A 14,078-nucleotide genomic window follows, 5' to 3' on the forward strand; every position below is an offset into this window, starting at 1 on the left:
CCCTATAAAGATACCCAATATACAGCACAGACATCTAGAAGATGCCCCCCACCCTATACAGACACCCAATATACAGCACAGACAGCTAGAAGGTGCCCCCCACCCTATACAGACACCCAATATACAGTACAGACAGCTAGAAGGTGCCCCCCACCCTATATAGACACCCAATATACAGCACAGACAGCTAGAAGGTGCCCCCCACCCTATACTGACACCCAATATACAGCACAGACAGCTAGAAGGTGCCCCCCACCCTATACAGACACCCAATATACAGCACAGACAGCTAGAAGGTGCCCCCCACCCTATACAGACACCCAATATACAGCACAGACAGCTAGAAGGTGCCCCCCACCCTATACAGACACCCAATATACAGCACAGACAGCTAGAAGGTGCCCCCCACCCTATACAGACACCCAATATACAGCACAGACAGCTAGAAGGTGCCCCCCACCCTATACAGACACCCAATATACAGCACAGACAGCTAGAAGGTGCCCCCCACCCTATACAGACACCCAATATACAGCACAGACAGCTAAAAGGTGCCCCCCACCCTATACAGACACCCAATATACAGCACAGACAGCTAGAAGGTGCCCCCCCACCCTATACAGACACCCAATATACAGCACAGACAGCTAGAAGGTTCCCCCCACCATATACAGACACCCAATATACAGCACAGACAGCTAGAAGGTGCCCCCCACCCTATACAGACACCCAATATACAGCACAGACAGCTAGAAGGTGCCCCCCCACCCTATACAGGCACCCAATATACAGCACAGACAGCTAGAAGGTGCCCCCCACCCTATACAGACACCCAATATACAGCACAGACAGCTAGAAGGTGCCCCCCACCCTATACAGACACCCAATATACAGCACAGACAGCTAGAAGGTGCCCCCCACCCTATACAGACACCCAATATACAGCACAGAAAGCTAGAAGGTACCCCCCACCCTATACAGACACCCAATATACAGCACAGACAGCTAGAAGGTGCCCCCCACCCTATACAGACACCCAATATACAGCACAGACAGCTAGAAGGTGCCCCCCACCCTATACAGACACCCAATATACAGCACAGACAGCTAGAAGGTGCCCCCCACCCTATACAGACACCCAATATACAGCACAGACAGCTAGAAGGTGCCCCCCACCCTATACAGACACCCAATATACAGCACAGACAGCTAGAAGGTGCCCCCCACCCTATACAGACACCCAATATACAGCACAGACAGCTAGAAGGTGCCCCCCACCCTATACAGACACCCAATATACAGCACAGACAGCTAGAAGGTGCCCCCCACCCTATACAGACACCCAATATACAGCACAGACAGCTAGAAGGTGCCCCCCACCCTATACAGACACCCAATATACAGCACAGACAGCTAGAAGGTGCCCCCACCCTATACAGACACCCAATGTACAGCACAGACAGCTAGAAGGTTCCCCCCACCCTATACAGACACCCAATATACAGCACAGACAGCTAGAAGGTGCCCCCCACCCTATACAGACACCCAATATACAGCAAAGACAGCTAGAAGGTGCCCCCCACCCTATACTGACACCCAATATACAGCACAGACAGCTAGAAGGTGCCCCCCACCCTATACAGACACCCAATATACAGCACAGACAGCTAGAAGGTGCCCCCCACCCTATACAGACACCCAATATACAGCACAGACAGCTAGAAGGTGCCCCCCACCCTAAACAGACACCCAATATACAGCACAGACAGCTAGAAGGTGCCCCCCACCCTATACAGACACCCAATATACAGTACAGACATCTAGAAGGTGCCCCCCACCCTATACAGACACCCAATATACAGCACAGACAGCTAGAAGGTGCCCCCCCACCCTATATAGACACCCAATATACAGCACAGACAGCTAGAAGGTGCCCCCACCCTATACAGACACCCAATATACAGCACAGACAGCTAGAAGGTGCCCCCCACCCTATACAGACACCCAATATACAGCACAGACAGCTAGAAGGTGCCCCCCCAACCTATACAGACAGCTAGAAGGTGCCCCCCAACCTATACAGACACCCAATATACAGCACAGACAGCTAGAAGGTGCCCCCCACCCTATACAGGCACCCAATATACAGCACAGACATCTAGAAGGTTCCCCCCACCCTATACAGACACCCAATATACAGCACAGACAGCTAGAAGGTGCTCCCCACCCTATACTGACACCCAATATACAGCACAGACAGCTAGAAGGTGCCCCCACCCTAAACAGACACCCAATATACAGCACAGACAGCTAGAAGGTGCCCCCCACCCTAAACAGACACCCAATATACAGTACAGACAGCTAGAAGGTGCTCCCCACCCTATACAGACACCCAATACACAGCACAGACAGCTAGAAGGTGCCCCCCACCCTATACAGGCACCCAATACACAGCACAGACATCTAGAAGGTGCCCCCACCCTATACTGACACCCAATATACAGCAGAGACAGCTAAAAGGTGCCCCCCACCCTATACAGACACCCAATATACAGCACAGACAGCTAGAAGGTGCCCCCCACCCTATACTGACACCCAATATACAGCACAGACAGCTAGAAGGTGCCCCCCACCCTATACAGACACCCAATATACAGCACAGACAGCTAGAAGGTGCCCCCCACCCTATACAGACACCCAATATACAGCACAGACAGCTAGAAGGTGCCCCCCACCCTATACAGACACCCAATATACAGCACAGACAGCTAGAAGGTGCCCCCCACCCTATACAGACACCCAATATACAGCACAGACAGCTAGAAGGTGCCCCCCACCCTATACAGACACCCAATATACAGCACAGACAGCTAGAAGGTGCCCCCCACCCTATACAGACACCCAATATACAGCACAGACAGCTAAAAGGTGCCCCCCACCCTATACAGACACCCAATATACAGCACAGACAGCTAGAAGGTGCCCCCCACCCTATACAGACACCCACTATACAGCACAGACAGCTAGAAGGTTCCCCCCACCATATACAGACACCCAATATACAGCACAGACAGCTAGAAGGTGCCCCCACCCTATACAGACACCCAATATACAGCACAGACAGCTAGAAGGTGCCCCCCACCCTATACAGGCACCCAATATACAGCACAGACAGCTAGAAGGTGCCCCCCACTCTATACAGACACCCAATATACAGCACAGACAGCTAGAAGGTGCCCCCCACCCTATACAGACACCCAATATACAGCAGAGACAGCTAGAAGGTGCCCCCACCCTATACAGACACCCAATATACAGCACAGAAAGCTAGAAGGTTCCCCCCACCCTATACAGACACCCAATATACAGCACAGACAGCTAGAAGGTGCCCCCCACCCTATACAGACACCCAATATACAGCACAGACAGCTAGAAGGTGCCCCCCACCCTATACAGACACCCAATATACAGCACAGAAAGCTAGAAGGTGCCCCCCACCCTATACAGACACCCAATATACAGCACAGACAGCTAGAAGGTGCACCCCACCCTAAACAGACACCCAATATACAGCACAGACCGCTAGAAGGTGCCCCCCACCCTATACAGACACCCAATATACAGTACAGACATCTAGAAGGTGCCCCCCACCCTATACAGACACCCAATATACAGCACAGACAGCTAGAAGGTGCCCCCCACCCTATATAGACACCCAATATACAGCACAGACAGCTAGAAGGTGCCCCCACCCTATACAGACAGCCAATATACAGCACAGACAGCTAGAAGGTGCCCCCCACCCTATACAGACACCCAATATACAGCACAGACAGCTAGAAGGTGCCCCCCAACCTATACAGACAGCTAGAAGGTGCCCCCCAACCTATACAGACACCCAATATACAGCACAGACAGCTAGAAGGTGCCCCCCACCCTATACAGGCACCCAATATACAGCACAGACATCTAGAAGGTTCCCCCCACCCTATACAGACACCCAATATACAGCACAGACAGCTAGAAGGTGCTCCCCACCCTATACTGACACCCAATATACAGCACAGACAGCTAGAAGGTGCCCCCACCCTAAACAGACACCCAATATACAGCACAGACAGCTAGAAGGTGCCCCCACCCTAAACAGACACCCAATATACAGTACAGACAGCTAGAAGGTGCTCCCCACCCTATACAGACACCCAATACACAGCAGAGACAGCTAGAAGGTGCCCCCCACCCTATACAGGCACCCAATACACAGCACAGACATCTAGAAGGTGCCCCCACCCTATACTGACACCCAATATACAGCAGAGACAGCTAAAAGGTGCCCCCCACCCTATACAGACACCCAATATACAGCACAGACAGCTAAAAGGTGCACCCCACCCTATACAGACACCCAATATACAGCACAGACAGCTAGAAGGTGCCCCCCACCCTATACAGACACCCAATATACAGCACAGACAGCTAGAAGGTGCCCCCCACCCTATAAAGATACCCAATATACAGCACAGACAGCTAGAAGGTGCCCCCACCCTATACAGACACCCAATATACAGCACAGACAGCTAGAAGGTGCCCCCACCCTATACAGACACCCAATATACAGCACAGACAGCTAGAAGGTGCCCCCCACCCTATACAGGCACCCAATATACAGCACAGACATCTAGAAGGTGCCCCCACCCTATACAGACACCCAATACACAGCACAGACAGCTAGAAGGTGCCCCCACCCTATACAGGCACCCAATATACAGCACAGACAGCTAGAAGGTGCCCCCACCCTAAACAGACACCCAATATACAGTACAGACAGCTAGAAGGTGCTCCCCACCCTATACAGACACCCAATACACAGCAGAGACAGCTAGAAGGTGCCCCCCACCCTATACAGGCACCCAATACACAGCACAGACATCTAGAAGGTGCCCCCACCCTATACTGACACCCAATATACAGCAGAGACAGCTAAAAGGTGCCCCCCACCCTATACAGACACCCAATATACAGCACAGACAGCTAAAAGGTGCACCCCACCCTATACAGACACCCAATATACAGCACAGACAGCTAGAAGGTGCCCCCCACCCTATACAGACACCCAATATACAGCACAGACAGCTAGAAGGTGCCCCCCACCCTATAAAGATACCCAATATACAGCACAGACAGCTAGAAGGTGCCCCCACCCTATACAGACACCCAATATACAGCACAGACAGCTAGAAGGTGCCCCCCACCCTATACAGGCACCCAATATACAGCACAGACATCTAGAAGGTGCCCCCACCCTATACAGACACCCAATACACAGCACAGACAGCTAGAAGGTGCCCCCACCCTATACAGGCACCCAATATACAGCACAGACATCTAGAAGGTGCCCCCACCCTATACAGACACCCAATACACAGCACAGACAGCTAGAAGGTGCCCCCACCCTATACAGGCACCCAATATACAGCACAGACATCTAGAAGGTGCCCCCCACCCTATAAAGATACCCAATATACAGTACAGAAAGTGAACAGGCGCACCCCACTCTGCAAAGGCACCAATATATAACACAGAGAGCGAAAAGGTGCACCGCACCCTATACAGGCACCCAATATACAATACAGAGAGTAAACAGGTGCAGCCCACCCTGCACAGGCATTAAATACACAGTGCAGAAGGCTAATATAGACTCACCCTGTATGGGCTTACAATACGCAGCTAGCTAACTGGTGCACACCTCACTCCCTTGCTATGTATATATTTAGCAAGCAGATCACCACTTACATTTTGCCGATTGGCAACTGGTTGAACAGTTCTGGTACAGAGCACTTGGGTACAACAGTCTGGCGATTGGGTTTGTTTAGCCCACAAGCTAACTTTGATAGCACCTAGGGAGAGGAAAGCATGTGCTAAGTATGCAAGGATACAGATCAGCAAAGAAAGAATAAAGATAGAAGATTTATATTCTAACTGTATCATGTGGATTACCAGAAATTCATTCATATAAAAAAAAAAAAGCTAGGATTTTTTTTATAACAATCCAGACTCAATCATACACAACAGCAGCATTAAAAAAAATAAAAAAAAATAGTTAAAGGGACACTGAACCCCAACATTTTCTTGTGATTCAGATAGAGCAGCAATTTTAAGCAACTTTCTAATTTACTCCTATTATCAAATCTTCATTCTCTTGGTATATTTATTTGAAAAGCAATAAATGTAATTTTTGATGCCTGCCCATTTTTGGGTTGTCCTTGCTGATTGGACAGCACTAATAAACAAGTGCTGTCCGTGGTTCTGAACCAAAAATGTGCTAGCTCCTTAGCTGAGATGCCTTTTTTTAAATAAAGATAGCAAGAGAACGAAGAAAAATTGATAATAGAAGTAAATTAGAAAGTTACTTAAAATTGCCGCTCTATCTGAATCATGAGTTCAGTGTCCCTTTAAGGCTAAAATGTTCTGTGATACATTGCCACGAGAAAGGACCCTCTGTGATTGGAGACATTAACAAGAAGAAGCTCTGAAACGTCAGTATAGCAACCTTGTTGTAGGAGATCCCTGCTGAGCACTGGAAGCCAGTCTCCATTTCTACTGCTGCTCGCATCTCCTCCACGATGATGGCTCCCACAGTCAGCTGGAGCTCAGAGCTATGCAGATCCCCCAGGGGAAGCGATTCCAGCCACTGCTCCAATCCGCGCCGGCGCAGTTCCTCTAAAGGAGGGGGGGGGGGGGGAGTCGGTACAGCTTGTATTGTAAACATTGTTACAGAACACAATGAACTTCATTTTACATTTTAAATAGATACTAAAATTAAAAAACTGTAAAATCAAGAAGCAAATAATCATAAGATTACCTAGAGACACTAAGCTGGGCATGAGGATCAATTCTAATATATGGAAATTCCCAACTCTTCAGGGTTTTGTAGTAACCTGCTGGTAATTCCCACCCCGTGTGGCTTGTGTTCCATAAGCCAGGTAACCATTGCCACAAGGGAAGAGACTAGTGCCAGCTGTGCGGCATCGTTTCACTGACTATGAGAGATATTGATCTGCTATAGTGACTCACTGATGTTACAGGATGCGGATATTTTGCTTATATCATTATGCACTTTAATAAAACATTCTTGTGACAAAAAAAACAACTTTTAAACTATTTATAAAAAGAAAATTCATGCTTACCTGATAGTTATTTCTTTTTTGACACGACAAGTCCACGGATCATCTTAATTACTAATGGGATATTCACCTCCTGGCCAGCAGGAGGAGGCAAAGAGCACCACAGCAGAGCTGATAAATAGCTCCTCCCCTCCCTCCCACTCCAGTCATTCAACCGAAGTTAGGAAGAGAAAGGAAAAGCCAAGGTGCAGAAGTGTCTGACGTTTACAATAACCCACAACCTGTTTTACAAAAACAGGGCGGGCCGTGGACTCATGTCAAAAAAGAAATACATTTATCAGGTAAGCATAAATTTTCTTTAAGACACGAGTCCACGGATCATCTTAATTACGAATGGGATTCAATAGCCAAGCTAGAGTACACAGATGATACAGGAGGGACAAGACAGGGAACAGAAACGGAAGGCACCACAGCTTGAAAAACCTTCCTCCCAAAAGCGGCCTCAGCCGAGGCAAAAGTGTAAAAAGTGTAAAATTTTGAAAAGTGGGAAGAGAGGACCAAGTTGCAGCCTCAAAAATCAGTTCCACAAAAACTTCAGCTTTGAATGCTCATGAGGAAGCAACAGCCCTCGTGGAATGAGCCGTAATACTCTCTGGAGGCTGCTGTCCAGCAGTCTCATATGCAAAACGTATATGTTTTATGCCCAGCAGTGAAGGGGTTAATTAGGGAGCATGTAGGGAGCTTGTAGAGTTAATTTTAGCTTAAGTGTAGTGTAGTAGACAACCCAAAGTATTGATCTAGGCCCATTTTGGTATATTTCATGCCACCATTTCACCGCCAAATGCAATCAAATTTAAAAAAAAAAACTTACATTTTTTCGCAATTTTAGGTTTCTCACTGAAATTATTTACAAACAGCTTGTGCAATTATGGCACAAATGTTTGTAAATGCTTCTCTGGGATCCCCTTTGTTCAGAAATAGCAGACATATATGACTTTGGTGTGGCTTTCTGGTAATTAGAAGGCCGCTAAATGCTGCTGCGCATCACACGTGTATTATGGCTAGCAGTGAAGGGGTTAATTAGGTAGTTTGTAGGGAGCTTTAGTGTAGAGATCAGCCTCCCACCTGACACATCAGACCCCCTGATCCCTCCCAAACAGCTCCCTTCCCTCCCCCACAATTGTCCCCGCCATCTTAAGTACTCGCAGAAAGTCTGCCAGTACTAAAATAAAAGGTTTTTAATTTTTTTTTTTAATTTTGTTTAGCATATTTACATATGCTGTGGTGTAGCATCCCCCCTTAGACCCCAACCTCCCTGATCCCCCCCAAAACAGCTCTCTAACCCTCCCCATCTGCCTTATTGGGGGCCATCTTGGGTACTGGCAGCTGTCTGCCAGTACCCAGTTTGCAAAAAAAAAGTTGTTTGTTTTTTTGTTTTCTGTATCATAGCTCCCCCCCACTGACCAAACTCCAACACCTGCCTGATCTATTTTTTTATTTTAATTTTTATTACTTTTTTTAAAAAATGTGTACACCAACTTTTTCTGTAGTGTAGCGGTTCCCACCCGCTCCCTCCCCGTGCACGCACCCGCCCCCGGACATCCCCGCCCACGATCCCGCCCCCCTCCACATTACCGATCATCATCGATGGCCGCCACCCGCCTCCCACCCACCATTGATACCGGCCATCGATGTGTGGTGCAGAGAGGGCCACAGAGTTAAACCCCTAATGTCGTACAGGGTACGTCGCTGGTCTTTTAAGACCAGATTGTGTGCGACTTACCCTGTACGACACGCGTCGTTAAGGGGTTAAAGCACTCCAAATTGAGCAGAAGTCTTTCCTTCTGAGAAAAAGGATTAGGACACAAGAAAAGAACAACAATCTCCTGAATAATGTTCGGATCAGAAACAACCTTAGGAAGAAATCCTAAGTTAGTACGTAAAACTACCTTATCTGAATAGAAATAAGATAAGGAGACTCATACTGTAGTGCCGAGAGCTCTGACACTCTCCAAGCAGAGGAAATAGCAACAAGAAATAAAACTTTCCAAGATAACAACATAATATCTAAGGAAAGAATAGGCTCAAACGGAGCCCCTCGAAGAACCCTGAGAACTAGATTCAGACTCCATGGAGGAGTAACTGGTTTGAACACAGGCCTGATCCTGATCAAGGCCTGACAAAATTCTACCAATCCTAACTACTCCATGAGGAGTCCATGGAGTCACCCAATAGAGATATTTACAGCACATCTTATGATAAATTTGTCTAGTGACAGGCTTACGAGCCTGAATCATGGTCACAATGACCGAGAGAGAAAAAACCCCCCCCAAAAAAAAAAAACCCCCCGCTTGGACAAACTTAAAGGGACACTGAAACCAAATTTTTTCTTTCGTGATTCAGATAGAGCATGCAATTTTAAGCAACTTTCTAATTTACTCCTATTATCAATTTTTCTTCATTCTCTTGCTATTTTTATTTGAAAAAGAAGGCATCTAAGCTTTTTTTTGGATTCAGACTCTGGACAGCACTTTTTTTTATTGGTGGATGAATATATCCACCAATCAGCAAGGATAACCCAGGTTGTTCACCAAAAATGGTCCGGCATCTAAACTTACATTCTTGCATTTCAAATAAAGATACCAAGAGAATAAAGAAAATTTGATAATAGGAGTAAATTAGAAAGTTGCTTAAACGTTTATGCTCTATCTGAATCACAAAAGAAAAAATTTAGGTTCAGTGTCCCTTTAAGCATCCAATCTCCAAGCAATTAGCTTCAGAGAAACCAGAGTTGGGTGAAGGAGGGGCCCTTGAAGGAAAAGGACCTTCCTCAATGGAAGTCTCCAAGGTGGCAGAGATGACATGTTCCCCAGAACTGCATACCAAAACCTACCAGGCGAAGCCAGTGCTATGAGGATCACCGATCTCCTCTCCTGCTTGGTTCGAGCAATGACCCGAGAAAGAAAATCAAACGGAGGAAAAAAACTAGAGAACACTTCCGGATGGAGTTCTAAAAAGGTCTGGGAAGCATTCCTAACGACAGGGTTGTGCAGGGATTTGAACCTGTGGCTATATGGTTACTACTCTGTGTTAAGCCACAGCCAGTTTCCCCCTGAACGAAAGGTCTGCCTGCTCAGGAAAACCGCCTCTCAGTTGTTCCACCTCGCCGACAAGACAGCAAGAATGGGCCTCTGCCCATTTAATTATTTTGGATACCTCTGTCATCGTTAAGGAACTCCTCGTTCCTCCCTGATGATTGATGTAAGTCACTGACGTCATTTAGATCAACTGGAACCTGATAAACTGGACCAAGGCTAACTGAGGCCAGGCCAGAAGAACAATGTAGATGGCACTCAGCTCCAGAATGCTAATAGGAAGAATAGACTCAGGCTGAGTCCAAACCCCCTGTGCCCTTGAGGAGCCCCAGACTGCTCCCCGGAAGGCTGGCGTTTATTGTCCCTATCATCCAAGATGGTCGACGAAAGCAGGTTCCCAGGAAAATATGATCCAGAGACAACCAACATTAAGGAGAATCCTTTGTCTCCTGCTCCAGTAGTATTTGAGGAGACAAATCTGTATAATCTCTGATCCATTGTGCTTACTGCAGAGATCTGAGATAGAACCGATCAAACGGGATGAGGTCCATTGCAGCCATCATGAACCCGATTACTTCCATGCACTGAGCCCCCAAAAGCCAAGGAGTGGCCCGAATGACTAGACAAGTATCGTTAATCTCTGATTTCCTGACATCCTGTCAGAAAAATCTTCATTGATATGAAATCTATTAAGATTCCCAGAAAGGTACCTTTGTGCATGGGACTAAGGAACTCCTCGCCAATTTACCTTCCACCCGAGAAATCGCGGGAAGGATAACACCGTGACCAATCTTGCTTGCTAAAAGAATGGCGCCTGGACTAGGATGTCGTCCAGATAGGGCACCACTGCAATGCCCCGTAACCGAAGCACCGCCAACAGTGATCCCAGAGCCCTTGTGAAAAACTCTGAAAGCTGTGGCAAGACCGAAAGGAAGAGCAACGAACTGAAAGCGTTTGTCCAGAAAGGCAAACCTTAGAACTTGAGACGATTCTTGTGAATGATACATGAAGGTGCGCGTCCTCTAAATCCACTGTTGTCATAAATTGACCCTCTAAGATAAAGGAAAGAATGGACCGAATAGTTTCCATCTTGAAGAAGGACGGTACACTAAGAAAATTGGTTTAGACTCTTGGGATCTAAAAAGTGGTCTGAAGGTTGCCTCCTTCTTTGGGAACCACAACCCAATTGGGAACTTAGGCTGTGTACCTGTATTGGCACTGAAACAACCCTTCCAGGTCTGAGAGGTCTCCTACGCAGAGTAAGAACGCCTCTCCTTTTGTCTGATCTGCAGATAATCCTAAAAGCAGAAACTTGCCTCTGGAAGGAAATCTTTAGAGCTCTAAATTGTATCCCTGGGACACTGTTTTCTATAGCCCAGGGATCCTGAACCTCTCGAACCCAAGCTTGAGCAAAGATGGAAAGTCTGCCCCCTACAAGATACGATCCTGGATCGGGGGCATGTCCTTTTATGCTGTCTTTGATTCAACAGCAGCCTATTTGGATTTTTATTTATTTATTTTTTTAAATTTCAAAAGAGATAATTTTCGTCAAGCCAGGTCCCGACAAGGTCTTCCACTTGTAAGGATTCGCTAAAAGCTTAGACTTAGAGCATACATCCGTAGAACAAGGCTCTAACCATAAGGCTCTATGAAAAGAAACAGAGAAACCTGAAAACTATGCTCCCAGCTTGAAAACTTGAAGGGAAGAATTTGAAATAAAGGAATTAGGCAACTTAAAGGCCTTTATCCTAGCCTGGATTTTATCCAGGTAAGTTCCTGACTTAGTAGCATCAGACAACGCATCAAAACAATATGCCATCGCACTAGTGGCGGTAGCAAAGTACACAGCTGGTTGCCATTGTAAGCCCTGGGGTACATCCCTTTTCCCAACTATCCTCTAAGAGTATAGTAGTTTTCTTAGCTAAGCTGGAAACTACTCTTTAGCCGAGTCAGCTATGGGAAACATCTTTTTAAATATAGGGAATGCGGCCATATAACCTACTGGATGCTTAGGTAGATTACACCGGTAGAGTCGGAGTCGCCCAGGGCAGCTAAAACCTCCTAAAGTAACAAATGGAGGCCTACAAGCTAAAAATAAAACAGAGAAAAACAAACAAACAATCTCAGGATGGAATAAAGATTATTCATCTGAGTTTGAAAATTTTTCTCTCAGATAATCCCAAAGTATCTTCCTCTTTCAGAGAACAAGGAACACCCATTCGGAATAGCAACTACTGAATCAACTAAATGATTGAAAATAATTCCTCTAGTAATGTTTTCTACCACATGGGAAACACATATAATGCATGAAATGCAGAGTAACTCAGGGTGGAATGTGAGAGAAAGCGCAGGGCACTGCATGTGGGCCATAAAAGTTTGTGGGACACTATAAGAGAAATTTGTGGCATAGATTGACCATTGTCAACAGACTCCTAAACAGCAAACGCCTTAGAAGGAGTAGGTTCAGAAAAGAAAGAAATTCTGTAATAAAAATTGACACATAAAAAATGTTAGTGTCTCTTTAAATTTCAAAAGTAACTATTTTTTGTGTGCTTTTGCTTCATCCTAAGTCACAAAGGATGAATTAACAATTAAACAGCTGAAATTCATTTAATAAATCAACAGATAAAAAACATTACTGTGTCTTTAAATTTCAAAACTGTAACTTAATTTTTTGATTAGCACGCAAATATCGTGGCACCTACTAACACCTCAAAGAAAAGTTGCTGAAGTGAACCATCAGCAGCCAACATTTAAAAGCAATAAAACTTTATGACTTAGGACATAAAAAACGTTACTGTTCTAAACAGATCCGGAGCGCACTGAAGCGCTATCCGGACCCAAATAAGAGAGAGCACTGAGAATTGTGTTGGAAGCAATACCCCTCTACCTTCCAATGAACGGAATTAGATAAACTAGTGCAGCATAAGTCAGCCCCAAACATAGCTCCGCCCCTTGTGGGCGTGATAACGCTCATCTCCAAGTTTCCCCTAGAGATTGGAAATTGCGCCCCTAAAAAACGGCGCCAAACTCAACCCCGCCCTTCGTGGGCGTAACAACACACGCTCTCCCGGTCGCCATTAATATCTGAGAGATAGGGTACCGGGCGATACCTTAACTCATGTTAAAGAACCTGGGGGCAAATAGTAATACCGAATTAAGGTATAAAACACAACCCCTTCCTATGCAAAACATATAAAAATTATACAGGGGATAGAACCAGATACCATATAATATAAAGTGGACTAGCCCTCTCTGCAATTGGGCATATCTCCCTTCATGTCCAGCTCGGTTCAAGTGCCCCCAGAAAGCTACTCTCCTCAGCCCCAGTGCCTGCTACTAACATGTTGTCACAGAATCCTCCTTAGTATATATATATATATATATATATATATATATATAGGAGTTATATGTCCCAGTAAAGTGCTATACTTCCTCGGTCCTGAATTTTCTCCTTTTGCTTCAGACCCAGAGTAAAAAAGTCAGCACTTACCTTTGAAATCTGCCCGACAGCAGGGCAGCTCAGCAGGTTTAGAGGTCCTCTTCCCTCCCATAGCCCTGTGGATAAAGATAAAACCTGAGTCATCATACTTAGGCTATCAGGAGAAGGGCAGCATCAATGTATGGGAGGCACAGTGAGAATTATGTCCCACAAGTTCCCATTGCTTTAAAGCCACCAAAAGTTCCACTGTAGAGACTGATATGGACTACGGCTACACCCTAGAACAAAGTAGCACACTCTGGCACTACTTTAAAAATAAAAAAACTCTTGATTGAAGAATCTTTTCCAACACCTCACTTTACCTCTTCCTATCACTAACGTAGGCAAAGAGAATGACTGGAGTGGGAGGGAAGGGAG

General features: G+C 46.2%; 1 protein-coding gene across 1 annotated transcript in view; it reads right to left on the bottom strand.

Annotated features, from left to right (window-relative positions):
* Positions 1 to 14,078, bottom strand: part of POLH (DNA polymerase eta) — a 228,783-nt gene that overhangs the window by 164,910 nt on the left and 49,795 nt on the right. The window contains exons 5-6 of the mRNA XM_053712821.1: positions 6,551 to 6,720; positions 5,794 to 5,897 (exon numbers count right to left, since the gene is read on the bottom strand). Coding sequence (XP_053568796.1) covers positions 5,794 to 5,897; positions 6,551 to 6,720 — 274 coding nt within the window. The remainder of the gene's footprint in view (positions 1 to 5,793; positions 5,898 to 6,550; positions 6,721 to 14,078) is intronic.

This window comes from Bombina bombina, chromosome 4 (assembly GCF_027579735.1).
Source record: "Bombina bombina isolate aBomBom1 chromosome 4, aBomBom1.pri, whole genome shotgun sequence".
Lineage (NCBI taxonomy): Eukaryota > Metazoa > Chordata > Amphibia > Anura > Bombinatoridae > Bombina > Bombina bombina.